The sequence below is a fragment of the Heteronotia binoei genome, chromosome 20, assembly GCF_032191835.1.
Source record: "Heteronotia binoei isolate CCM8104 ecotype False Entrance Well chromosome 20, APGP_CSIRO_Hbin_v1, whole genome shotgun sequence".
Lineage (NCBI taxonomy): Eukaryota > Metazoa > Chordata > Lepidosauria > Squamata > Gekkonidae > Heteronotia > Heteronotia binoei.
Window position 1 is genome coordinate 7284107 of NC_083242.1, and position 27693 is coordinate 7311799.

General features: G+C 50.8%; 1 protein-coding gene across 1 annotated transcript in view; it reads right to left on the reverse strand.

Annotated features, from left to right (window-relative positions):
• Positions 1 to 27693, reverse strand: part of WDR90 (WD repeat domain 90) — a 70506-nt gene that overhangs the window by 1702 nt on the left and 41111 nt on the right. The window contains 19 exon segments of the mRNA XM_060260744.1: positions 522 to 606; positions 2381 to 2500; positions 4165 to 4308; positions 4487 to 4617; positions 6372 to 6552; positions 7720 to 7842; positions 10228 to 10399; positions 12617 to 12728; positions 13597 to 13765; positions 14770 to 14960; positions 16725 to 16884; positions 18048 to 18169; positions 20093 to 20195; positions 21499 to 21602; positions 24069 to 24254; positions 24631 to 24670; positions 24672 to 24763; positions 25606 to 25667; positions 26863 to 26996. Coding sequence (XP_060116727.1) covers positions 522 to 606; positions 2381 to 2500; positions 4165 to 4308; positions 4487 to 4617; positions 6372 to 6552; positions 7720 to 7842; positions 10228 to 10399; positions 12617 to 12728; positions 13597 to 13765; positions 14770 to 14960; positions 16725 to 16884; positions 18048 to 18169; positions 20093 to 20195; positions 21499 to 21602; positions 24069 to 24254; positions 24631 to 24670; positions 24672 to 24763; positions 25606 to 25667; positions 26863 to 26996 — 2431 coding nt within the window.

Sequence of the window (27693 nt, forward strand, 5' to 3'; positions counted from 1 at the left end):
TCCAGTTGGGGCTGACAAATTTGGGGGATTGTGGAGGATTCCAGTTAAGAAAACATCAGTGGGCCCCTTTGAACAGTGAGGGTAGGAGGGGCTGGTAGACAGCTCCGGTAAATAAGCCACGCTGTATTAAAACATAACTTAATATATGCTTTTCGGCATCTTTTTCTTCCAGCCAAGGGGCAATAAGAAGCCAAAACTGAAAGCAGAGCCCAAATTCTGTTTCCGTAGAAGCCAGTTTTTGAAAGCTCCCTGCTGGCCATCAACTCCCCCTCTTACTGCCCTCTGCAACTCGATTGTTTTCACGAATAGACAAGTTTCTCATCTCTGTGCTTGACGTCATGTGGGTCAAAAATCAGGGCCTCTCAAATCCGTCCAGTTTCATCCCTGGCTGCCCCACCTACCTGGCGCCCCAGCACCCTCTGCTGGAGAAATGAAGCACGACAGCTGGTTTGACCGGCTCGCTCTCTATTCAAACTTGCTTTCCAGGAAAGTTGCGAACCTCCTGATATCCTCCTACCTACCGTTGAAGCCGACAGCTATGACGCGGGAGACGGGAGACAAGCTCAACGACGTGGCAAAGTAAGGCAAGGGAATCTTGTCGACCACCTGAAGGCAAGGAAAGAAAGATCCCGAGATGTCAGGACGCTCAGAATAAAGCACCAAAAGTCCATATTATGTTCTGCAGCGGAAGCACAAGGTTAGCAAGACTGAAAGGGACGTGCGATTGTATTTTCATCCCAAGAGGCAACAAAAGAAGGGATGTGTTTCCGGCCTCTTGGAGCTTAGTACTAGGAAGGGCAGAAATCGCGTGCCCTGGCTGAAACAGGTAGGAAGGCTATAAATGTGGACACGTTTGGCCAGAAGTGGGCCTGAATTGTGTAAACTGGCGCCCAGAGAGAGAAATGTGGCAGCAGCTGGCAGAAAAGAAGAATTGCAGATTTATACCCCGCCCTTCTCTCTGAATCAGTCTCAGAGCGGCTTACAATCTCCTATATCTTCCTCCCCCACAACCGACACCCTGTGAGGTGGGTGGGGCTGAAAGGGCTCTCACAGCAGCTGCCCTTTCAAGGACAACTCCTGCAAGAGCTATGGCTGACCCAAGGCCATTCCAGCAGCTGCATGTGAAGGAGTGGGGAATCCAACCTGGTTCTCCCAGATAAGAGAGCTATGGCTGACCCAAGGCCATTCCAGCAGCTGCAAGTGGAGGAGTGGGGAATCAAACCTGGGTCTTCCAGATAAGAGAGCTCTGGCTGACCCAAGGCCATTCCAACAGCTGCAAGTGGAGGAGTGGGGAATCAAACCCGGTACTCCCAGATAAGAGTCCGCACACTTAGCCACTACACCAAACTGGCTCTTGACGGCACGTGGGTCAAAGCTGCCTGGCTGAAGGCTACGGAAGTGGACAGTGGAAGTTCATCTGCAAAATGACTGAAAAAGAATGTTGCAGAAGCAGAAGGGGGATGGACATTTGAGGTCCAGTGAACACAGGGAAGACAACTTGGTGCGGAAATTGAAGGTACCATGCCAGACTGCAGGAAAAGGAGCCAGTTTGGTGTAGTGCTGAAGTGCGTGGACTCTTATCTGGGAGAACCAGGTTTGATTCCCCACCCCTCCACTTGCACCTGCTGGAATGGCCTTGGGTCAGCTATAGCTCTTGCAAGAGTTGTCCTTGAAAGGGCAGCTGCTGTGAGAGCCCTCTCAACCCCACCCACCTCACAGGGTGTCCGTTGTGGCAGAGGAAGGTAAAGGAGATTGTAAGCCGCTCTGAGTCTCTGGTTCAGGGAGAAGGGCGGGGTATAAATCCGCAATTCTTCTTCTTCTTCTCGAAAACTCTGCTACTTTAAAAGTGGTACCCCAGCACAGACTTGCAAGGCGGGTGGAAGAGCCATTAGCCATTTGATTACTGGCACTACCCTGCATTCTGTTGCACCGAGCAGGTACGAAGCAGTGTTCCCTCTAAGCCGAGTTAGTGTGAGCTGGCTCTAAGTTCTTTAGCCTCCGGCTCTCACATTTTTGTCTTGGCTCGTGAAGAATGACTTCATAGCAAACTAATTTATGCAGTAGCCAAACAAACGGTTTGCTCACAACTTTAACGCCACTAGCTCATGGAAGGAGAATAATTGCTCACAAGACTCCACAGCTTAGAGGAAGCATTGGTAGTAAGCGCATTACGACATCCAATCCCCGGTCCTCACAAGCCCTGGGTTGCTAATATTCACATTTTACAGACAGGGAACTGAGGCTGAGAGCAAAAGGCAGAGGTGCCCGCTGGCCCCTGATCGGCTATCATCCACAGTCCAGTGATATCCACGAAGTCTGGCACCATGGTGGATGGACTGCGGGAGACCTCTGACAAAGCCATTTGAGAGGGGACAGGCACCTGCTTCTGGGGCAGACTGTAGAAAAGGATCTCTTTCTGCAGCCCGAATCCTGAATAAACGACGGTGCTCTTGTCCCAAGGGCAAAATGCTGCCAAGCTAGGAGGGAGAGGATGAGGCACCTGGGAGAGAGGACGCAAAAAGGAATCGTTACCAGCAGAGCTTTGAAGAACAAGTCTCAAGTTAAGGGACGTTCTGAGGGAAGAATTGCATGGACGTAAATGGCACTGTTGCAACTGGCTTACAGCAATCTCGGGGGGGGTTCCGGCGAAGAGAGAAGCAGAGGTGGTTGGCCATGGACTTCCTCTGCAGAGTCTTCCTTGGTGGTCTCTATTCCAAATACTAACCCTACTTGGCTTATAACTTAAGGCAACCCCAGCCAGGGTCTTCCAATGCAAGTGAGAAGCAGAGGTGGTTGGCCATTGCCTTCCTCTGCAGAGCCTTCCTTGGTGGCCTCCCATCCAAGACTTATAGTGACCCCAGCAAGGGGCTTTCAAGGCAAGGGAGAAGCAGAGGTAGTCTGCCATTGCCTTCCTCTGCAGAGTCTTCCTTGGTGGTCTCCCATCCAAGACTTATGGTGAGCCCAGCAGGGGGCTTTCAAGGCAAGGGGGAAGCAGAGGTGGTTTGCTACTGTTGTCCTCTACAGCACCTTCCTTGGTGGTCTCCTTCCAAGTACTGACCCTGCTTAGCTTATAACTGAAAGCAACCCCAGCAAGAGGCTGTGAAGGGAGAAGGAGAGGTGGTTTGCCATTGCCTTCCTTGGTGGCCTCCCTTCCAAGTTCTGACCCTGCTTAGCTTATAACTGAAAGCAACCTTAGCAAGGGGCTTTCCAGGCAGAGCAAGATTTGAGTCTCTTCGCCTTAAAGACCTGTAAGATTTCCTGGGCACAAGCTTTCGCAAGTTAAAGCTGGTATCTGATGAAGGAAGCCCTAACTCTCTAAAGCCGATTCTCTGGAAATCTTGGTCTTTAATGGGCCATCAGACTCAAGTCTTGCAGTTTCCTAGATATCCTGGACTCTGCAGCCTGCACCTTCTCCCCCATGTTCCTTTGGCAAAGGCCAAGTTGGGGGGGAGAAGAGAGACCGAACAACCTGCTCCGCTTACCCTTTTCAGGACTGAGACACAAACAAAATATGCAATAATCCCCCTGTATAAATCGATGGTGCGGCCTCATTTGGAATACTGTATACAATTCTGGTCACCGCACCTCAAAAAGGACATTATAGCATTGGAAAAAGTCCAGAAAAGGGCAACTAGAATGATTAAAGGGTTGGAACGCTTTCCCTATGAAGAAAGGCTAAAATGTTTGGGGCTCTTTAGCTTGGAGAAACGTCGACTGCGGGGTGACATGATAGAGGTTTACAAGATAATGCATGGGATAGAGAAGGCAGAGAAAGAAGTACTTTTCTCCCTTTCTCACAATACGAGAACTCGTGGACACTTGATGAAATTCCTGAGCAGTCAGGTTAGAACGGATAAAAGGAAGTACTTCTTCAGCCAAAGGGTGATTAACATGTGGAATTCACTGCCACAGGAGGTGGTGGCGGCTACAGGCATTGCCAGCTTCAAGAGAGGATAAGATAAAAATATGGAGCAGAGGTCCATCAATGGCTATAAGCCACAGTGTGTATATATGTGTGTGTGTGTGCATACACACACACACATATATTGGCTACTGTGTGACACAGAGTGTTGGACTGGATGGGCCATTGGCCTGATCCAACATGGCTTCTCTGATGTTCTTATGCAACAACGACCAAAAGGCAAGCCTGAAAGATGGCCTCACCTCTGGACCCGCGGGAGCCGGAAAGCTCAGCCAATCGAGGAGCTCGCATTTGTCCTTCATCCAATCGGAGACCCAGATGCTGACGCGCCGGTCGGCACTCGCGGCCAGCCAGAGGTGGCTGCCCTCCACCCCGAGTTCAGCACGCTGGAGGGAAACACCAAAGAAAAATGACACGAGTACTCTGGACAGAAAGCTCCCTCCCTGCTCCAATGCAGGCGGCTGCTTAAGTTTCATCCCCTTGCTGTGGGCCTTTTGCTAGCAGCGCAAAGACAGGGGTGCAGCTGACACGTTCCCTGCCCTTTCGAGGAGGGGACCATTTCACCTGCTTCCTCGTGCTGTCGATGACGTTTATGGGGGACGACCGATGGTCGGTCAGGACTCGGATGGTCATCCCTGTCCGTGGGCTGCTGACGGCCACCAGCCCCTCCTTGTCGCCGGACAAGATGATTTCTCCTAGAGACGGAAGGAGACATTTCAGAGCCCCGTCGCAGGCAGACGCCCCTTCCCAAAGCCTCCCTGCCCCACCAAGGGGTCCTCAGGAACGCCAACGAAGGCACCAAAGGAACTGTATCAGATGGAAACACTTGGTAGAAAGCTGGGCAGCTGCCCATTAACTGAAACAGAGCAATGAAGAAACCTGAACAAATGAGGATCTTGTTAATTTAAGGGGAGGTGTTTGTGAGTCCCCTGCACTGTGTAGGGGGTTGGACTAGATAACCCTGGAGGTATCTTTCAACTCTAGGATTCTACGAGGACCCCCTTTTTGTGTTCAAAAGAGCTTTCAGCTACGATGCAGGCACAGTTTGCCACAACATCTTCCTGCAAAGATAACCATGGTGTCAAGGCTTCAACTGTGGCTTTTTACCATGCCAACTGTTACAGATTGAACAGGTAGATTTGAGTCCAAGAGCAAGTTTTAGACTTGGGGGGAAGAGAAGAACAAGATGATGATACTGGATTTATATCCCACCCTCCACTCAGCGTCTCCAAGCAGCTCACAATCTCCTTTACCTTCCTTCCCCACAACAGACACCCTGTGAGGTAGATGAAGAGATTGGATCTATATCCCACCCGCCACTCCGAAGAGTCTCAGAGCGGCTCACAATCTCCTTTCCCTTCCTCCCCCACAACAGACACCCTGTGAGGTAGATGAAGAGATTGGATCTATATCCCACCCGCCACTCCGAAGAGTCTCAGAGCGGCTCACAATCTCCTTTCCCTTCCTCCCCCACAACAGCCACCCTGTGAGGTAGATGAGGATATTGGATTTATATCCCACCCGCCACTCCGAAGAGTCTCAGAGCGGCTCACAATCTCCTTTCCCTTCTTCCCCCACAACAGCCACCCTGTGAGGTAGATGAGGATATTGGATTTATATCCCACCCGCCACTCCAAAGAGTCTCAGAGCGGCTCACAATCTCCTTTCCCTTCCTCCCCCACAACAGACACCCTGTGAGGTAGATGAAGATATTGGATTTATATCCCGCCCTCCACTCCGAAGAGTCTCAGAGCAGCTCACAATCTCCTTTCCCTTCCTTCCCCACAACAGACACCCTGTGAGGTAGATGAAGATATTGGATTTATATCCCACCCGCCACTCCAAAGAGTCTCAGAGCGGCTCACAATCTCCTTTCCCTTCCTCCCCCACAACAGACACCCTGTGAGGTAGATGAAGATATTGGATTTATATCCCGCCCTCCACTCTGAAGAGTCTCAGAGCAGCTCACAATCTCCTTTCCCTTCCTCCCCCACAACAGCCACCCTGTGAGGCAGGTGAGGCTGAGAGAACTCTGACAGCAGCTGCCCTTTCAAGGACAACCTCTGCCAGAGCTATGGCTGACCCAAGGCTATTCCAGCAGCTGCAAGTGGAGGAGTGGGGGATCAAAACCAGTTCTCCCAGATAAGAGTCCAAACGCTTCACCACTACACCAAACTGGCACAGAAGCAAGGAAAGTGCAGAGCTTTCTCACACCTGCCAAGCAGAAGAGTGATAGCTGGGCTCTGATTCCAAGCCTGGCTACTAGTCATGATGGATCTGGACTGCCTCCAGTGCCAGAGGCAACATCCCTCTATAAGATCAGTTGCTGGAGAGCGGGGGGATGCTTGTGGGTGCTGTGCTGGACAGGTCTTGGGTCTGATCCAGCCAGGACTCCTCTTATGTTCCTCTGATCCTCCAGGGAGGACCAATTCAGGCCGCCAGCTCTTACCGTCCGGGGAGTAGCCGAGGGCCGTCACAGCGACTGCGTGGGGGTGCATCTTCAGCTCCATCTCTGTCCGGGAGATGCTGAACACCCGGAGGGTGCCGTCGCTGTAGCCGGCCACGATATGCTGCCCTTCTGCCCCGCTGAAGGAAACGGGCACCGGGCTCCAGCTGAGGCACAAGCAGCTCTGTGGGGGCGGCAGAAGAACGAAATTTGGAAGGGGCGGCGGGCTGCGAGGGAAAGGCACCGTTGCCAACTTCCTGTTTCCCGGCCTCCTTGTGAGAGGCGAGAGGGATCGTGTCAGCCAAAGAACAAACACTTTGCAGACTTTGCTTGTGATGTGGTGGCTGGTGGGGAGGGTAAGAGACAGACACTGTGTGAGTACAGAGCATGTGCTGTGTGGCTCTTGAGGAAGTCAAGTTAGAACTGATAAAAAGAAGCACTTCTTCACCCAAAGGATGGAATGTGGAATTCACTGCCAGAGGAGGTGGCGGCGGCTACAGGCATAGCCAGCTTCAAGAGGGGACTGGGTAAACATATGGAGCAGAGGTCCATCAGTGGCTATTAGTCACAGTGTATTGATGAAACTCTCCGTCCAGGGCAGTGATACTCTATACTCTTGGGGCTTGGGGAGGCAGGGCATGGTGGGATGGCTTCTAGCCCCACTGGTGGACCTCCTGATGGCACCTGACTTTTTTGGCCACTGTGTGACAGAGTGTTGAACTAGATGGGCCATTGGCCTGATCCAACATGGCTTCTCTGATGTTCTTATGTGACACAGAGTGTTGGACTGGATGGGCCATTGGCCTGATCCAACATGGCTTCTCTTATGTGACACAGAGAGTTGGACTGGATGGGCCATTGGCCTGATCCAACAGGGCTTCTCTTATGTGACACAGAGTGTTGGACTGGATGGGCCATTGGCCTGATCCAACAGGGCTTCTCTTATGTTCTTAAGTCACTCTGCTACCCAGTTCTCCAGCCAAGCCAGCACTACTGCTTCTACCTGAGGAGGGATGGAGGTCTTGTGGGCGGGCAGATGATTTGGCAGCAACTCCCCGTGGCTTTCACGCAGAGGACTCTTTGCCTCTCCCTTGGTTGTGCTAGAGCCAGGCCTACCGCCTTGCCTGCTTTTCCTTAGATCCACAGGTAAGCATCCCATTGCCTTTGCATTCCCAAGCTGTTGCACCCCCACCCCCACCCCCAGCTCCTTAGGCCAGGATTTGCTCCCCCTAACCCTAACCCCCTGCAATGCCGCAAGGCCTCCTGCCTAAGGAAGGTTCTCTCAGCTCTACAGGATGCTTGAGAATCCGTTCACTGGACATGGTGGGGACAAGCACAGCTCTGGGCTTACCTGGTTGAGGACCTGAAATTGCACCACTAGCTCCATGCTGGCCAGAGACCACACCCTCACGCTGCCATCCTCCCCGCACGTCGCGCAGTGAGACTCGTCCGGGCTGAAGGCCACCTCGCTCACCTGCAGAGACAGAGAGGGAGGGATGATGGGGAAACGGGGCCAGAGGCAGTCCAACCTGAGGGCCCGCAGCTCGGGGGCAAGCATCTGTTTTGCAAGCTGAAGGTGCCACGTTCAGCCCCTGGCATCTGCAGATACAGGGGTCACATATTCTTATAGACGTTCTTAACATTCAAAATTTTAGGTATCCGTGTTCTTTACTATATTTATCTGTATAGAATCCTAGATCTGATTCCCTTGGCTCAATGTTTTAGAGGCTGCCAATTTTCTAAGGAATTTTTAAAAATTTCCAATTACCGTAGGTGATGCGAAAGACTTCAACCCAGGGGTGGCCAAACTTGTGTAATGTAAGAGCCATGCTGAATAACCATCAGATATTTGAGAACTGCAAGATATGAACATTACAGGCAGGCAGGCAGGAAGGAAAAATTGATTGGGAGGGAGAGGTAGAAAGAAAGCAACCTTAACTTTTAATGCATTCTCCAAGCTACCAGTTAGCTTGACTTGGAGAAGTGATTTAAAGAGAGAAGTGTCTTCTCCAAGCTGGCTGACAAGGCAGTGAAGGCTTCGAGAGCCACACAATATGTGTGAAAGAGCCACATCTGGCTTCTGAGCCATAGTTTGGCCACCCTTGCTTCCACCCAAGGCCCTGGAGAGCCGCTTCCATTCCGAGTGGACCAAGGGCCCCCAATTTGCCACCTATGTCTGTAAGACTGTTTACTGTGCTGCTCCTGCTTTGTAAGGTCTGTTTTTAGGATATTATTTTAACTCTGTTGTTTGACTGCTGCAAGCCACCCTGAGCCTGCTTGCGGGATAGGGCGGGATATAAATCCAAAAATTACAATTAAATTAAGCCCTTCAGAGCGCACAGCCCCCTTTGGAATTCTGACACAGCACTGTGGGTGCAATCGCAACTCAGCTGCCACAACATGGTTCCTCCTTGAGGCAGAGTCAGCTACAAAATGGCCACTGCAGCTTCCCTTCAGTCGCAGTGACAATCCTTGTGCTGCGGCGGCAGCTGCTGCTAAAGCCATGTCCTTACAAATCCGCACCGTCAATCAAATCTCCCGTGGCCAATCAGAAGTCTTGCTGGGCACAAGCCCCACCTGACCCCACCCACTTTCTAAAACTTTTAGCAAGCACTACAGCGCCTGCAGGCACCACTTTGGGGAGCCCTGCAGCGGACAATACTGACTTAGAGGGACCAAAGGTTAGATGCCAATCAGGCAGCTTCGTGTGTGTGCGAGTGTGCGGCCGTCAGGTGACTCACGGAGCCCCATCTTCCAGCTCATGAACCCCTACAGAGCCATCCATGACTGCTTTGTTGCATTTCAGAAGGCGCGTATACACTCCCAGCAAGGAGATCACAGCTTTGTGCTCATGCTGTTAGAAGGCAGTCAGATATCTTGACAGGACGGCACAACAAGAGTCTAGCTTAGGGGTGTCGAACTCATTTGTTATGAGGGTCGGATCCGACATAAATGAGACCTTGTTGGGCCAGGCCATGTTAGGTTGGGCTGGGCCATGTTGGGCTAGGCCAGGGGTGGGGAACAGTGGCTCTCCAGATGCTTTTTTTTTGCCTACAACTCCCATCAGCCCCAGCCATTGGCCATGCTGGCTGGGGCTGATGGGAGTTGTAGGCAAAAAAAAACACATCTGGAGAGCCACTGTTCCCCACCCCTGGGCTAGGTTATGTGTGTACCTATTTAAGATTAGGTAGCAGAGATGCAAACTTTATAAAGGACACAGAAAAACACAAAGATTTTTTTTAAAAAAAACCCTAAAGCATGCTTAAAATTTTAGCACTCATTGGTCTTAAAGGTGCTGTCTTTGTATCTCTCCCATGGGATCCAGGGAACTGGGCAAAGGAAGCTCTGGCTCTTTCCTTCCTTCCCCAGGGGACCAGGAGGAGGAAGAGCCTCAGCCACAGAAGGAAGAGAGGCTTGGCTCAGTAGCTCTGCTGTGCGATTGAAAGAGCCTGGCAAAGCAAGCTTTGCCTTCCCCCCCTTCCTCCCCAAGGGAGGAGCCTCAGCCAATGGAGAAAAAAAAAGATACTTTGCTCTGCAGCTCGTGATTGAAAGAGCCTTGCAAAGCAAGCTGTTATGCAGAAGGAAGCAAGAGAAAGAGAAGGAAGCAGAGGACAGCCAGTTGTTCAGGGGCCTGATAGGAGCCCTCCGGGGGCCTCATTCAGCCCCTGGGCCACATGTTTGACACTTCTCACCTAGTTCCTTCTCTTTTCACCATGCAACTTCCTGTCTCATGCTCTGTTGGGCCAGCCAGCAGTTACAATGGGTCCTGAGCCTGGGAAATCTGAAGACCCCTCTGCCTTAGAAATTGGTCCACCTGCTTTTAACCTTCACAATCAAGAAACTCAATGGAGTCTGGCACCTTATTCTTGTGGCCACTGATCAGCCGGATGCTGGTGTTCTCCGCCCAGTTGATGTACCACAACGTCCCCGACGTGGTGCCCACGATCCCCATATCCATACAGTCGTCGAAGGTGGCACTGACGATGGTCCCATCCAGGGTCATCTCCTGCTCCAAGAGGACCGAGTTAGATCTGCGGCCCGGAAAGGAAAAGCATGTGTTAATCTTCTCCACCCTGGCTGTGCAGGGTCTACAAATACGACCATGTGGGGTCTCCCTTAGGAGCTCCGATGCTGTTTCAGCATTTCCCGCAGTTTGCAGACATAGAGCAAGGTCAGTAGATAATAGAAAATGATGACGTTAATTGACACGTGCCTGCTATAGTGCAGGACTACCTCCTCTGCAATATTCCCTCTAAGCTGTGGAGTCTTGGGAGCAGAAATTCTAATTTCTGAGCTTCTTGCATTAAAAGTTGTGAGTTACCAGCATTCAAATTGTGAGCTACTGCCTAAATGTTTGCTCTGGGGCCATTTTTTTTTGGTGAGCTAAGACAAAAATGTGTGAGCAGGCTAAAAAACTGTGAGCTAGCTCACACTAACTCAGCTTAGAGGGAACACTGGCTAGCAGGGCTTCTTTTGTAACAGGAACTCCTTTGCATATTAAGCCACACATCCCTGATGTAGCCAATCTTGCAAGAGCTTACAGCAGGCCCTGCACTAAAAGCCCTGTAAGCTCCAAGAGGATTGGCTACATCAGGGGTGTGTGGCCTAATATGCAGAGGAGCTCCTGCTACCAAAAAAAGCCCTGCTACCTAGAATGACTGGAATAACCACTATGACTATGGAGTGGCTTGCGTGCCATGCCTCTGTAAATGAGGGGAACAACCTCTGAGTGACAAAAAGATGAATAAAAAATGGTTGCCATTGAGCAGAAAGTGAATTTGTTCCAGAGAAAGAACTTCTGTTGTGAGCCAGCTTGGTTCATTTAAAGCCAAAAGGTCGCCAAACTTTGCTGTGGAACCAGTATTAAGCAACACAGACAAGGGCCCGAACACAACAGATTAAAATAATTTCTATACGTTCTGTGGGTACTGGTACATGGTCTCTGACAAACTTTACGAGCTGCCCAAGCAAATGAAGATATTTGGGAGGCGACAGACTGATTCAGCTGGCGGAATAAAAGCCAAATCTTGTTTTATCGCACTCAGACTGGAGTAACCGTTAAGGAGATCTTCCCAATGTAAGCTTGGGGCGCATCATATGAAGAACGATGCAAGTCAGAACATAATGTACAACAACTTCTCATTGGCCAGAGATATTCTGAGCAGGCTGCTCCCTAGAGTTGTGATGTTAAGTGTAGGCAATTCCCCTATTAAATCATGGAAACTCAGAATCATGAATTGGAAGGGACCTCCAGGGACATCTAGTCCAACCCCCTGCACATTGCAGGAAAAGTACCTCCTCCTGCCCTCCTTCTCTTGATCGGCCTCAGTTCACAGAGCCAGCGCTGCTGTCAGATGGCCATCTAAGCTCTGTTTGAAAACGTCCAAAGAAGAAGAATTGCGGATTTATACCCCGTCCTTCTCTCTGAATCAGAGACTCAGAGCAGCTTACAATCTTTTCTCTTCTTCTCCCACAACAGACACCCTGTGAGGTCGGTGGGGCTGAGAGAGCTCTGACAGAAGCTGCCCTTTCAAGGACAACCTCTGCCGGAGCTATGGCTGACCCAAGGCCATTCCAGCAGCTGCAAGTGGAGGAGTGGGGAATCAAACCCGGTTCTCCAGATAAGAGAGCTCTGGCTGACCCAAGGCCATTCCAGCAGCTGCAAGTGGAGGAGTGGGGAATCAAACCTGGTTCTCCCAGATAACAGATCTCTGGCTGACCCAAGGCCATTCCAGCAGGTGCAAGTGGAGGAGTGGGGAATCAAACCCGGTTCTTCCAGATAAGAGAGCTCTGGCTGACCCAAGGCCATTCCAGCAGGTGCAAGTGGAGGAGTGGGGAATCAAACCCGGTTCTCCCAGATAAGAGAGCTGTGGCTGACCCAAGGCCATTCCAGCACCTGCAAGTGGAGGAGTGGGGAATCAAACCTGGTTCTCCCAGATAAGAGAGCTATGGCTGACCTAAGGCCACTACAGCACCTGCAAGTGGAGGAGTGGGGAATCAAACCCGGTTCTCCCAGGTAAGAGTCCGCACACTGAACCACGATTCCAAACTGGAGAGCCCATCACTTCCTGAAGAAGCCTGTTCCACTGAGGACTTGACGGGACTTTACTCACACTTCTTTCATCAGAGGGTTGGTTTTTTTTTAAAAAAAAAGCAAAAGCAAAACGGATGCTGTTATGAGGCTGCGCGCACCAAGGTTCCGAAGATCTGCCGAAACTGCTCACTCTTGCATTGCGCAAGGTACTCACCTGGCCCCGGAGCCTCTGACTCTCAGCTCCCGAACGGCCGCCACTGACCACAGCCGGATCCGCTTGGTGTTGCTGCCGCTGACCAGCCGGTTCCCGTGAGATCGCAGGATGCCTAGGAGAGGAAAGGATTTCCTCCCGTTAACCCCTGGACTTCCTCACCAGGGATGCCGGAGCCAGGAGCAGTGTTAGAAGAAGAAGAAGATATTGGATTTATATCCTGCCCTCCATGCCGGAGAGTCTCAGAGCGGCTCACAATCTCCTTTCCCTTCCTCCCCCACAACAGACACCCTGTGAGGTAGATGAAGATATTGGATTTATATCCCGCCCTCCACTCCGAAGAGTCTCAGAGCAGCTCACTATCTCCTTTACCTTCCTCCCCCACAGCAGACACCCTGTGAGGTGGGTGGGGCTGGAGAGGGCTCTCACAGCAGCTGCCCTTTCAAGGACAATCTCTGCCAGAGCTATGGCTGACCCAAGGCCATTCCAGCAGGTGCAAGTGGAGGAGTGGGGAATCAAACCCGGTTCTCCCAGATAAGAGTCCGCACACTTAACCACTACACCAAACTGGCTCTCCTCCATCTTATAGGTGAGCTTTAATTTCATTTTATTTACTTCACTTCTATCCCAACTCCCAGCCCAACGCTACGGACATTATTTGCCTCTCCTCCATCTTATCCTCACAACCCCCCTTGGCCAAGTCCTGCACCATCTCCATCAATGAGGACTTCTGTGATGGTGAATCACAGGAAGTTTATTCCATGAATGAAGAAGTTACAGAGTCAAGACCATGTCTTGAGAGGGCGGAATCCCTCAGGTTCAAGCACTAATTGATACTATAGGTCCAGACTGTTGCAGGTTTGCGAAACCAAACTACGGCACAGGCTTTTCAGCCCTAAGGGACTGGGGAAAAGAACTAAACAGTTCAATAAAGGAACGTCACCAAATTCACAACTTGCCACAGTGTAAGACAAAGCGCTTACCGATCTCCCCTTCGTCGGCCTCCCAGGTCATGAAGCAGCGATTGGTCTCCGTGTCCCAGGCGCAGATCTGCCCGGAGCTGGTCCCGCTATACAGAAGGCAGCCGGCGCTGTAACAGAGCGAGGTCAGCTCCACCGGTCCGACGGCCTCGGGAACGGGGACCCTGTGGACCTGATGCCGGAAGGAAAGAGGCATCAGTGGGCACTTATACCCAAAGCTGCACCGTCCCTCTGTGTCCTTCTGCAGGGCTGGACACCTGGGCTCTCTTTGGACTCTACCTGCTTGCCTATTGTAAGCCAGGGGTCTCCAACATGGTGACTGTGTTTAAAGTTTTTATTAATTTTCCAAAGAAGAGAAGGGGGAAGGGGGGGTTGGAAATAGAAAGTTGAAGTTGCAGTTAGTAATACGATTATAATCCAGTCTGCATGATAATAAATCTTCCAAATAAAATATCATTGAAATATTATTGTTCATTTTGCATCATATCTTCATCAGCTGTGGAAAATATTACACTGATTGTAAGTCGTCATTTAAACTGTCTATCTAAATTGGATTTAGAGACACTGCAGACATTTAATAGCTCATATAGATACAGCAGCTAGAATTCTTCCGGCACCGAAATGGAAACTTCAGGAAATCCCCACGAGATCGGACTTGATGGGGGAAATTTTGGAAACGGTGGAAACAGACTATTTATCACAGTTGTTGGCTGGGAAATCTAAGGAAGAAGCAAGGAAACATTGGGAGAAGCTATATGTGTGATTAGATACTTAAGACTTACTGGTGTGAACTTTTATTCTTATCTCTTAACATATATATTAGAATGTAGAAAGGTAATCCAACATGGTGATTGTGGAAGCCACAAAGCTCAGCAACGTCTTTCCTGGCACCCAGCAAGAGTCTCTAGAAAGTAGGTGGGGCTTCTGCCCAGCAAAGCTTCTGATTGGCTTTGCAGATTTTATAAAACATTGCTTTGGCGGCGGCAGCTGCTCCACCAAAGCACAAGAATCCTTGCTGTGTGGCTGAAGGAAAGCTGCAGCATCCATTTTGTGGCTGGCTCCGCCTCCCGTGGCAGCCATTTTGTGGGTGTGCCACATCCCAAAGGTGCCCACAGGCTCAAAAAGGTTGAGGACCCTGTCGTAAGTATCAAAAAACCTGAGATAGAGGAGGAGTACCTTCAGACTGATGTCTGTTCCCTGCTCTTCCATAAGCCAGAAAGTCAAGGCTCCTTTCCCCACGCAGGCGAGGTGCCCCGCCAGGAGGGGACTGAAGGCCACTTCATGAACAGGCTCCGAGAAGCGGGTGGACGTCATCAGCTCGTAGGTGTGGGTATTCCAGAGGGCCATGACCCTGTCGGTGTAGTCCCCTGGGCGACAGAGAACAAGCTGTTTGAGGACAGCTTCTGAAAAGGTTCGAGAAGCATTCCGAAGACCTAACCCTGCCCTGCCCCATGCAAAAGCCGTTTCCACGCAACACGTGAAATCATTTGAACGATAAAAATCAAGACCCTCAAGTCTTGTGTCTCACTTATTAAGACGTGGTGAAAACTGGAATAGAAAGAAGCCAAATGAACAGGTAGGAGAGAGTATTGTGAGATACGTTTGAACGAAGGACTGCCAGTAGAACTACTTTTGAGCCTAGTGGCACCTTTAAGGCCAACAAAGTTTTATTCAAAATTTGTGCCACTGGACTCAAAATTTGTTCTACGGCCGCCCACTTGAATGTATCTTCAAAGGACTGTCAGGTTTACACTCGACAGCAGCAGATACTATTTTTGTATTTTCTGTTCCCTTTTCTTTTTGCTCCCCCCCTCCCTTTTCCTCTCTGTTTTCTTTGCTTTAACTCAAGCATAACTGTCACAGAGCAAATGATTGTGGCAGATGTTTTCCTGGGTCTGTAGATGATATATGACGCACTCCTTTGTATGCGGATTCATTAAAATATGTTTGTTTGTTTTTTTAAAAAAAATCATGTATTGCTACATCTAGTGGAAAGAGAGAAAAATAAGGATGGAGCACAGATCAATCATGCTGCCTTTGGAAAGACAGAATGCCATTCCAAATCTTCTCTTCTTCCCCCCGCACCGGTGGAAGAACTTGCCTCCGGGATGGGCCAATTACAATCAATGTTGGCCCTTCAGACTCTGGAGGCAAACAGAGCAGAGCCTGATCCGTACAGCATATACGGTGTGGGCTGGGGGGCGGGGTTCACAAGAAGAAGAAGACTACAGATTTATACCCCGCCCTCCTCTCTAAATCAGAGACTCTGAGCAGCTTACAATCGCCTGTATCTTCTCCCCCCACAACAGACACCCTGTGAGGTGGGTAAGGCTGAGAGAGCTCTGACAGAAGCTGCCCCTTCAAGGACAACTCTGCGATAGCTGTGGCTGACCCGAAGCCATTCCAGCAGCTGCAAGTGGAGGAGTGGGGAATCAAAACCCGGTTCTCCCAGATAAGAGTCCGCGCACTTAACCGCTACACCAAACTGGCTCTAGACACATAGGCCCTCTCACCTCTATGGAGACTTAAGTTACCGACAAGGTCTTTTGGAGCATGAGCTTCCGAGAGTCCCAGCTCCCACCCCAAAAATCTCTAACATGAGATGCAGTCTCTAAGCACCCCTGCCCCACCATGCCTCGGAAGAGCTGCGAAACAAAAGCCCCCATACTGCAGAAACACAATATGAATTCAGACTCTGCTCATATCCTCTGTTCTGCTCCCAACAGCAGTGCCCAAGGACTCTCTTGTGCTCTTGTGCTTTTGGTGGTGGCACCAAACCCCCTATGCTGGGCGTAGCCACAGCAGCTGCTGTTCCAGCAGAGAAAGGACTGCCCACTGCAGGGAAGGAAGGTGGCAGATGCCAACGGTCTCTGACACCGAACCACCAAGATTTGCCACTGATTTACATTTATTTTCAGAGGAGGCAGGGGAGTGGGATGGATTGCCTTGTGATCAGCTCCCACAGCAGCTGCGGCGGCGGCATTGTCCAAATTAAATCCGCTGCAATGTGCAGAGCTGGTCTTCTGCAGACCCGACTCGTGCGCCTGCTTCATTCCAGCCTCCAGAGGGAGTTTCTCTCTTTCTCCCCAGCAGAGCAAAAACCTGGGTGGTTCCAACACTTGGCAGCCCACCGAGCGTGACGAGGAGCCGGTCGTCCCGGGAGTACGCCATGGCCTGGACTTGGGTCTCGTGATGGAACAGCGCTTTCCGGCAGGCCCCGTTCGGCACGTCCCAGATGCGAATTTGGCAGCGCGAGTCTCCGAGGCCGCAGCCGGAGGCGGAAGCGACAACCTGGGGGAAGAGTTCAGAGTCACCCATCGGGGCTCAGCACTCAACCAGGATGTGGTTTATGAAGAAGCATCAACTTTGGCATCAGAACTGTTAGAAATGTGACTGAGAAGCCTAGACACATGGGCTGCTCGCCTCTGTGGAGACTCTAAGTTACCAACAAGGTTTTTTGAGGCATGAGCTTCTGAGAGTCGCAGCTCCTACCCCAAAAACCTCTAAGGTGCAACTGGACTCCGAATCTTCAAGAAAGATTAGATAGAAGTGAATGTTGTTTCTCTATAACAGGGGTGGCCAAACTTGGTTAACATAACAGCACACAGAATAAATGTCAGGGAGGGAGGGAGGGAGGGAGGGAGGGAGGGAGGGAGGGAGGGAGGAAGGAAGGAAGGAAGGAAGGAAGGAAGGAAGGAAGGAAGGAAGGAAGGAAGGAAGGAAGGAAGGAAGGAAGGAAGGAAGGAAGGAAGGAAGGAAGGAAGGAAGGAAGGAAGGAAGGAAGGAAGGAAGGAAGGAAGGAAGATAAATGCAGGAGGGAAAGGGAAGTAGACAGAAAGCTACTTTAAATGCATTCTCCAAGCTACCAGCTGCCTTGGCTCGGAGAAGTGGTTTAAAGAGACAAATGCCTTTTCCAAGCAGACCGACAGGGTGATGGGGGCTTTGAGAGCCACACAATATGTGTGAGACAGCCACATGTGGCTCCCAAGCCACAGTTTGGCCACTCCTGCTCTATAAGGTACCACTGAGCAAGGCCATCTAGCATCTGCTGTGGCACTCAGACTTTCTGGATCCTAGTCCTGACACTCTAACACATATCCTACTGTGAGATATGAAAAAACATGACACAGTGCAAAAAAGGTAAATCTAGCAAGAATTCTGTCTTCCTGTCCTCCTCCTGCCAGTGGAGGATTGGATTTATACCCTGCCCTTCACCTGGAGTCTCAGAGTGGCTCATGATCTCCTTCCCTTCCTCTCCCCACAACAGACACCCTGTGAGGTCAGTGGGGCTGAGAGAGCTCTGAGAGAACTGCTCTTGAGTGAACAGCTCAGAACTGGGACAGACCCAAGGTCACACCGGTTGATTTCACACAGAGGAGGAGTCGGGAATCAAACCCGGTTCTCCAGATTAGAGCCCGCCGCTCTTAACCACTACACCAAGCTGGCGCTGGTACCTGAGCATCGTGGCTGACAGCTAAGGTTGAAATCTCTTCCGGATGTCCGAGCCAATGCTGCTGCGATCCGGAGTGAAGGTCTTCCACAATGACCATGCAGCCACAGCTGTAGGCAAAGAGACCTTACAGAGAGACGGGGGGGGGGGGGGGGGAGAGAGGCAGTCACGTTCAGTGTCTAGGATTGCCCATCTGCAGAAGCTCTTCTCGACAGGAAAAACAGGAGGGGCCTCCCAGAGTCACACTTTGGTCTTCTGTTCCTTCACCCAGCCAATATCCCCTGCTTCTCCCCCTCCCAACTGTCAGGGGAAATGAGCTGCCTGAGGTCACAGGAAAGAGGGGAATGAGCTGCCTGAGGTCACAGGAAAGGGGGGAATGAGCTGCCTGAGGTCACAGGAAAGGGGGGAATGAGCTGCCTGAGGTCACAGGAAAGGGGGGAATGAGCTGCCTGAGGTCACAGGAAAGAGGGGAATGAGCTGCCTGAGGTCACAGGAAAGGGGGGAATGAGCTGCCTGAGGTCACAGGAAAGGGGGGAATGAGCTGCCTGAGGTCACAGGAAAGGGGGGAATGAGCTGCCTGAGGTCACAGGAAAGAGGGGAATGAGCTGCCTGAGGTCACAGGAAAGGGGGGAATGAGCTGCCTGAGGTCACAGGAAAGGGGGGAATGAGCTGCCTGAGGTCACAGGAAAGGGGGGAATGAGCTGCCTGAGGTCACAGGAAAGGGGGGAATGAGCTGCCTGAGGTCACAGGAAAGGGGGGAATGAGCTGCCTGAGGTCACAGGAAAGGGGGGAATGAGCTGCCTGAGGTCACAGGAAAGGGAAAAGCGAAGGAGGCGGAGGAGGAGATTGCATTTGTACCCTGATGAAGATTCTCAGAGTGGCTTTCTCCTTTTCCTTCCTTTCCCCACAACAGACACCCTGTGAGGGAGGTGGGGCTGAGAGAGAGCTCTCCCGGAACTGCTCTTGAACAAAACAGCCTTTAATTTAATTTAATTTGCAATTTATACCCCATCCTGACCCGCAAAGCAGGCTCAGGGCAGCTTACAACATTAAAACATTACAATTACAATGAATAAAACTTATCGAATTCGACACAACGAATTTAAGATATCTCATAATACATACAAGTTAAACTAAGAGAGAACTTGTGGCTGACCCAAGGTCACACCAGCAGGTGCACGTGGGGGGAATCAAACCCGGTTCTCTCAGATAAGAGGCCCTGCACTTAATCGCTACACCAGACTGGTTCAAGAGTGAGGCACCTCTTTTCTCCAGAGCCATTTAGCCTTCAGAATTCTGCACACGCCCACCTTGCAGGGCGTAACATGCAGCCAGGAAATCAAAGATGAACTGATTTGGTGCTTAATTTTTGAATAAGCAGAACTACAGCCTTGTGCACCCAGATACGGAATACATGCTGCCGTTTCTGACTGGACTGGTTTTCCCATAATGCAGGGGTCCCTGGCCTTTCTGAGCCAGCGGAAACCTTTGGAATTCTGACACAGGGCAGAAGGCACAATAACAAAATGGCTGCCAAAGTAGATGGAGCCAGCCACAAAATGGCTGCCGCAGGAGGTGGGGCCAACAACAAAATATCAGGGAGTGAGACTGTATATAACGCTTATAGTAGCTGTTCAACATTTCAGTCAGAAGCTCTGTTCAATAGGATGCCTTTTAATCTGCACAGCCAATCGGAAGCCCTGCTGGGCAAAAGTCCCACCTAAAAAGTCACTTTCTAAAAGCACTTGGAGACCCACCAGGAAAGGCATTGGTTGGAATGAGGCTTTTATAGTAGCAGGAACTCCTTTGCATATTAGACCACACCCTCCCTGATGTAGCCAATCTTTCCAGAGCTTACAGTAGGCCCTGTACATCAGGGGTATGTGGCCTAATATGCAAATGAGTTCCTGCTACAGAAAAAGCCCTGGTCGAAACCATTGGGAGCCCCTGCTGTAATGTATTTACGATCCAGTAGCCAGCCAGTATGATAGAGAAACAGACAATTTCAAAAAAATAAAAATAAAATAAAATTCTGAAGACAGATGTTACCAGTATCTGGGTTCCAGACCATATTTCCCCTGCCGTTCCCGTTGTAGCCAATGGCAGCTTTCAATTTCAGCCCTTCAGCATCATCTGGGGGAAGGGAAAGCTTCTGGAAAAGGACAAACCGATACGGCTTCAGCAGGGATCGCAAAGAAATTCCCAACACAGTCATGAACAAACATGTGAAAGAAGGAGCACTTGATAGCCCTAAACTTTGTGGGTGAAGTTTATAACTCTCTCGTCTCTCCTGGAAACATTTCACCAAACCGGGGCTTTTTTTGTAGCAGGGACTCCTTTGCATATTAGGCCACACACTTCTGATGTAGCCAATCCTCCAAGAGCTTACAAGGCTCTTCTCACAGGGCCTACTGTAAGCTCCAGGAGGATTGGCTTTATCAGGAGTGTGTGGTCTGATAGGCAAAGGAACTCCTGCTAGAATTCCACCCGATTTTAACCATCAGATCTCCTACGGCCAATCAGCAATCTTGGCACCTGGCCCCGCCCACTTTCTACATGCATTTCTTGGGCACCAGGGAAGTGTCTGTGGGCAGGGCTCCCTTTGTAGCAGGACCTCCTTTGCTTATTAGGCCACACACCCTTGAAGTAGCCAATCCTCCAAGAGCTTACAAGGGCTCTTAGTGCAGGGCCTGCTGTAAGCTCCAGGATGATTGGCTACAACAGGGGTGTGTGGCCTAACATGCAAAGGAGTTCCTGCTACAAAAAAAAAAGCCCTGCACCAAACCCTCCTTGACTTGAGGCCTGCAAAATTATGGACAAGAGAAATAAAACAGGCACAAAGCCGCTGGTATGGGGTGGCTCCCAGAACCCAGAGGGCCACTGGAAACCGTACCAGCCTCCATACGCATGGCCCTACCAGGCAGCTTAACTTCAGAAACCAGGTTTTTATGTTAACTGGCAGACTTTATACGTAGCCCAGGGCTACCCCGATCTCATCATATCTCAGAAGCTAAGCAGGGGCAGCCCGGGTTAGTGCTTGGATGGGAGACCACCGAGGGAGTCCAGCATTGCGACGTGGAGGCAGGCAAGAGCCAACCACCTCTGAACATCGCTAGCCTTGAAAACACACCAAGAGCCAGCTGTGAACGGATAGGAAAAGAATCAGGCAACTTTGCAGAGAGAAAGGGGGGGAGCTGTTGCAACGTGACGGCATCGCACCATCTTATGGAACTCGGGGGTGCCTTTTAGAAATGAAGCCCGGTGCTCTTTGCGTGTCTTCCCTCCTTGATTGGCAAAGCCCCCTCTCAGAATCTGTTCCTCGGGGGTGCCCCAGGGCAAAGAAAGTCTGGCAGAACCCAAAGCGCTTCCTCTTGTATCCCTCGGGGTTGGGACAGCCCCCCCACCCCGGCTTCTGCCCTCCCTCCACCCTTTGCAGGGGCCAACTCAGTTCTTACCTTGGAGGAGGGCACGGACGTTTTGAAACGAGGCGCAAAATGCCTGTAACAGTCCGGGCGGACGATGCCTTCGGGCTCGGGCCGCTTCGCTTCCTTCTGACATTCTGCAGCCAAAGAACAGAAACATCGGGCATGTGTGTACATCGCACGTACGTGACCTGGGCGTGAACTGGCCCTTAGCCAACTAAGGGATGCCCCTCGCCCAGAGTGGAAAGTTTCAGGAGGCTATGTAGCCTATGTAGCCACCGGAGGACACCCCAAAAGGCTTCTTTGCTTGAAGAGGTAAAATCTCTCAAAAGGATTGGAGAGGGACGGCGGGCTCAGGGGTAGAGCCTCAGCCTGCCCTGCAGAAGGTCCCAGGTTCAATCCCCGGCATCTCCAGTTAAAAGAACCAAGTGGCAGGTGATGGGAGAAGACCTCTGCCTGAGATCCTGGAGAGACACTGCCTGCCTGAGTAGACAAGACTATGATGGACCCAAGGTCCAATTCACTAAGGCAGCATTAACTACTTTAAGGAGAGCTTCAAGAGGGCATCTGGGCAGCCATGTTGGTGTGCAGGACGATAGTAAGCGTACAGTCCGGTAGCATCTTAGAAACCAACAAGCAGAACTGCCTTATACTCAGGGCATTTTTTGTAGCAGGAAGTCCTTTGCATATTAGGCCACACACCCCTGATGTAGCCAATCACAGAGCTGGAAGGCACCTCCAGGATCATCGAGTCCAACCCCCTGCACAATGCAGGAAACTCACAAATACCTCCCCCTAAATTCACAGGATCTTCATTGCTGATTGATGAATTAAAAACTAATAAGTCACCAGGTCCAGATGGCATACATCCAAGAGTTCTGAAACTTGTGGATCTCCTGACAAAAATATATAATCTTTCACTGAAATCTGCCTCCGTTCCTGAGGACTGGAAGGTAGCAAATGTCAACCCCATCTTTAAAAAGGGTTCCAGAGGAGATCCAGGAAATTACAGGCCAGTCAGTCAGACTTCAATACTGGGAAAGTTGGTAGAAACCATTATCAAGGACAGAATGAGTAGGCACATTGATGAACACGAGTTATTGAGGAAGACTCAGCATGGGTTCTGTAAGGGAAGATCTTGCCTCACTAACCTGTTACAGTTCTTTGAGGGGGTGAACAAACATGTGGACAAAGGAGACCCAATAGATGTTGTTTACCTTGACTTCCAGAAAGCTTTTGATAAAGTTCCTCATCAAAGGCTCCTTAGTAAGTTCGAGAGTCATGGAGTAAAAGGACAGGTCCTCTTTTGGATCAAAAACTGGCTAATTAATAGGAAGCAGAGAGTGAGTATAAATGGGCAGTCTTCGCAGTGGAGGATGGTAAGCAGTGGGGGTGCCGCAGGGCTCAGTACTGGGTCCCATGCTCTTTAACTTGTTCATTAATGATTTGGAGTTGGGAGTAAGCAGTGAAGTGGCCAAGTTTGCAGGTGACACTAAATTGTTCAGGGTGGTGAGAACCAGAGAGGATTGTGAGGCACTCCAAAGGGATCTGTTGAGGTTGGGTGAGTGGGCGTTAATGTGGCAGATGAGGTTCAATGCGGCCAAGTGCAAAGTAATGCACATTGGGGTCAAGAATCTCAGCTACAAATACAAGTTGTCAGATGGTCATCTAGCCTCTGTTGAAAAACCTCCAAGGAAAGAGAGCCCACCACCTCCCGAGGAAGCCTTTTCCACTGAGAAATGGTCAGGAAGTTCTTCCTGATGTTGAGCTGGAAACTCTTTTGATTTAATTTCAACCCACTGGCTCTGGTCCTACCTTCTGGGGCCACAGAAAACAATTCCACACCATCCTCCCTATGACAGCCCTTCAAGGACTTGAAGATGGTGATCCTATCACCTCTCAGCCGCCTCCTCTCCAGGCTAAACATGCCCAGCTCCTTCAACCTTTCTTTGTAGGACTTCGTCTCCAGACCCCTCCCAGAATCAGTTCCTCAGGGATGCCCCAGGAAAGCTAGAGTCTGGCAGAACACAAAGGACTCCTTCTTGTATCCATCAGGGGAGGAGGGTGGGATAGCTCCACCCCTCGGCTTCCTGGAGCTTACAGCAGGCCCTGTACTAAGAGATCTGTGAGCTCTTGGAGGATTGGCTGCATCAAGGGAGGAGGTGGCCTAATATGCAAAGGAGCTCTTGCTATTAAGAAAATGCCCTGATTGTGCTAAATCGGACTCCTGGTTCATCAAGGTCAGATTCCCAGGGGAAAAGCTTTTGAGAGTCAAAGCTCTCTGATGAAAGATCTTTGACTCTTGGAAACGTATAATCTGGAAGCTCTCGTTGGTCTCTAACGTGCAACTGGACTCTACTCTTCCCCTACCGCAGGGTCATTTCTGCAGTCGCCCTGCAAGAAGGCCTGCTGGAAGCCCCCACAGCGCCCCAAACAGAAAAGTCAAAGAGCCAAACTAGGTTGTCTTCCTGGCAGCTCGGCTTTCCTCGCTGCTGTTTAACCGTGCTTGCTCAGTGCAATTTTACATGAACGGGAGCCACACCCCCTCTGCCACCCCCTCCGGGAGCAGAAGCAGCTTGAAGCCTCGGAAAGTGTCGACCTACCATCTCCTGCGGGATTCCCGGGTCTGGAAGCTGGTCGAACAGCTGCAGCTTTCACCACTGCAGGCTCTTCCCTCTGCACAGCCTTCTCAGCAAGAAGGGGGAGGGCCTTGGCCCCGCTCACAACCCTGCCGGCGTCTCCGTTCAGACACGCTGCTTCCTTCTCCTCCTCGGATTCTGAAAAAGTATCTGGAGGGAAGAGAATGAATGGGAGGAGAGCAACTGGCTGAAGATGGAACCACAATCGGTCTGGACCAGCTATTATATCTGTCTGCTCCTGTTTCCTTAGTTCTATCAAGGGGTACTCTTGAGAGCCAGTTTGGTGTGGTGGCGAAGTGTGCTCCAAACTGGCTCTGTTCTCCCATTTTGTTCAACCATGCACCTTTTGAACTCAGCACCAACGGTTAGGAAAACGGTAAAAGGGGAAGACGTGGAGAGCATTTGTTCCACCGTGCTGCAGATGACTGGGAAGAGGTCCTATTACTGCCTCTACCTGGGACTGGGGTTCAGGGAAAAGGGCAGAGGGGAGCAGGGGTCTGGAGAGATCTTAAGGGACTGCTCTTACCCTCATGTACCATCCGCTGGATAGAGCTGAGATCCAGACACAGCGGGGGAGATCACCGTCGGCAGGGGAACCCGCTTGCGAGGGGTGTCGTTGGCCCCTGGGGTCAAATCCTGTTCCTCTTCAGGGCTAGTTTCTGGGAGCAGAGGCAAGGCAGAGAAAAGCCAAATTATACCCTCCCTAATTTCCATTGCTCTGGCTTGGTCCAGGTTGCTCTGAAAAACCATCACATCCTGCTTTGCCTTTTCCCCCACAGACAGACACTGCTGGCCATTTTATCACACATCTGCACTTAGCTTCAATGGGTGGCTGTGTCAGCCTACAGGAGAACAGTTGGTTTTGTTTTATTTTATTATATTTATGTCCCGCTCTCCCGTATCAGGCTGTGGCTGGCTAACAGCGGTTAAAAACTCATTTTAAAATAAAATACAGTAAAGTCGTTAAAATTCATTGTAAACATACAATAAGAGGTAATAATAATATAATAATAATAATAAAAGGCAACTTTTATTATCTTTTACAGCTATGCTGACCAAATGGTCTTCCGGTTTATTACACTATTTTGCCATTTGAGCCTAACTTTTGTATCAGTTTACATGCTTAACCCCGCAGCTACATGTATTTCAGCCCACTGTACCCTAGCCCCTTGTCTGAAGAAGTCTGCATGCACACAAAAGCTTACATTCTGAATAAAACTTTGTTGCGTTTAAATGTGCAATCTGACTCCTACTTTGTTCTACTATGTTAAAAACCTGTTTCTAGGCTAATATAAATAAATCAATAAATCCAGGCCAATTATACCAGTTTCTTCATACTGTCTTTAGCACGTGAGAAGGTCAGAGGAAGGAAACCTCTCTTTCAGCCCCCTGGTGTAAATTTGCCCTGGAATAAAGTACTGTTCTCTGCCTTTTGTGGAACTGGTGGATGGAACGTTAGATCTTTCTAAGCAAGATTTCTAAACCGCAACTGCAAACTTACCAACTCGGGGAGAATCGAAGATCTCGATGATAGAGGAGTGGGTTCTGGAACTGCGACGGAGTCTAGAGTTAAGAGGACAGGGAGGTGAACACACATGGGTTGCCACCTCCAGCCGGGGAATTACAACCCATCTCCAGACAACAGAGATCAGTTCCCTTAGAGAAGATGGCTGTTTTGGGGAGCGGTTGCAGGGGCATCACAAGCCTGCGGAAACTCCTCCCTTCCCTAAACTCTGGTCCCAAATCTCCAGGAATTTCCCAACCCAGAGCTGGGAACCCAACACACACCCTTGCCGGGGGAATAGATCAAGATAGGCAGCCATTTTAGTCTGCCTGTAATGGCAGAAAAGAGCCAGAGCCCAAGAGCACCTGAAAGACTGGCAGAATTTGTGGCAGGGAAGAAGCTTTCGTGAGTCGCTACTCACGAAGAAGTGAGCGGTGACTCACGAAGGCTCCTCCCCTTGCCACAAATTCTGTTAGTCTTTTCAGGTCGGGCTCGGGGCTCTTTTCTGATGCTGGTGGAAGGAAGACACCGTTTCCAAGCAGGGCCGACTCACCCATTAGGCAAACTAGGCAGTTGCCTAGGGGTGCTGGCAGGGCAGGGGCACCGAATTCAGTCTCCCCCTCCCTTCCCCCTAGGCAAACGCCTAGTTTGCCCGCTCCCAAGCCTCCTCCTCCTTCCTTTCCCCCACCCCAGGTCTATTTCAATGCCCGGAACAGCAGTCGAGCGCCCCACTCTGGGCTATCGAAAGGCAGCCCCCGCCGATCAACTGATCGGCAGGTAAAACCACATGGCATGCTCACTGTCTGTCAGTGCCGTGGCAGGCCAGCAGCAGCAGGAAGGACCAGCATCCTGAAAGGGCGCTTCTGCTGCTGCCTCCTCCCCACTTCCTTCCCATCCAGGAAGTGGGGAGGAGGGAGCAGCAGCGGCACCCTTTCAGGATGCTGGTCCTTCCCGCTATTGCTGGTCCTTCCCCGGCACTGACAGACAGTGAGCGCGCCGCATGGGTTTTACTGCTGATCAGCTGATTGGTGGGGGAGGAGCCTTTAACTAAGCCTGGGAATGCGGCTTGAGTGCCATTCCAGGCATTGAAAAAGACCTGGGGTGGGAAGGAAGGGAGGAAGCATGGCGCCGCAGGGGCACTGTGGAGGGGGGGCGGGGGGGTGGTGCGAGTCTGCCTAGGGCGCCATGTGCCCTCGGCTAGTGCTGTTCCCAAGGCAGTCAAAGGCTTTAGCTGAAGGAATGCTGGGTTCTTACTCCTCCTTGGAAGGCTCCTGGACAGACACCCCGAGGAAGTCCCAGAGGAAGATGGCATCACCGACGCTGATGACCTGCCTTTGATCAGGGCTGAAGCCCACCTGTCGCACCAGTTCTGAATGGCCGATGAACACCTGAAAGGGAGAGCAGCAGAGTCGTCTTCTCCTCTCGGAAGGAAGCTGCTCAGGACAAAAAGCGATCCGTAAAAGGGAGAACCTGAGTAATTTGGGTTAACTGCAGTTGAATCTAACTCCTCTAGATTTAATTTTAGTTAAGAGCTAGGAAGGAAGGAAGGAAGGAAGGAAGGAAGGAAGGGAGGGAGGGAGGGAGGGAGGGAGGGAAGGAAGGAAGGAAGGAAGGAAGGAAGGAAGGAAGGAAGGAAGGAAGGAAGGAAGGAAGGAAGGAAGGAAGGAAGGAAGGAAGGAAGGAAGGAAGGAAGGAAGGAAGGAAGGAAGGAAGGAAGGAAGGAAGGAAGGAAGGAAGGAAGGAGGCCAGTCTGAACCTGCTGACAGAATTAGGGCCTGCTGGTTCCTCCTTGTTTGTTTTAAGCACAGGAGCATCCATACATGTGAAGTGATGCTCAGAGTGGTCCTGTTCAGCCTTCAGCAGAATAGTCTTAAGACAGCTGTCCCCAACGTGGTGCCCATGAGCGCTGTGGGACCAATGGGCACCTTTCAGGGCACATGCTAAGAGTTTTTAGAAACTATGTGGGGCTTCAAGGCTTCAGCTTAACCACTGGAGATTTGATTCGCTGTGCAGACTTTTATAAATGATGATGATATTAGATTTATACCCCATTCTTCACTCTGAATCTCAGAGTAGCTCACATTC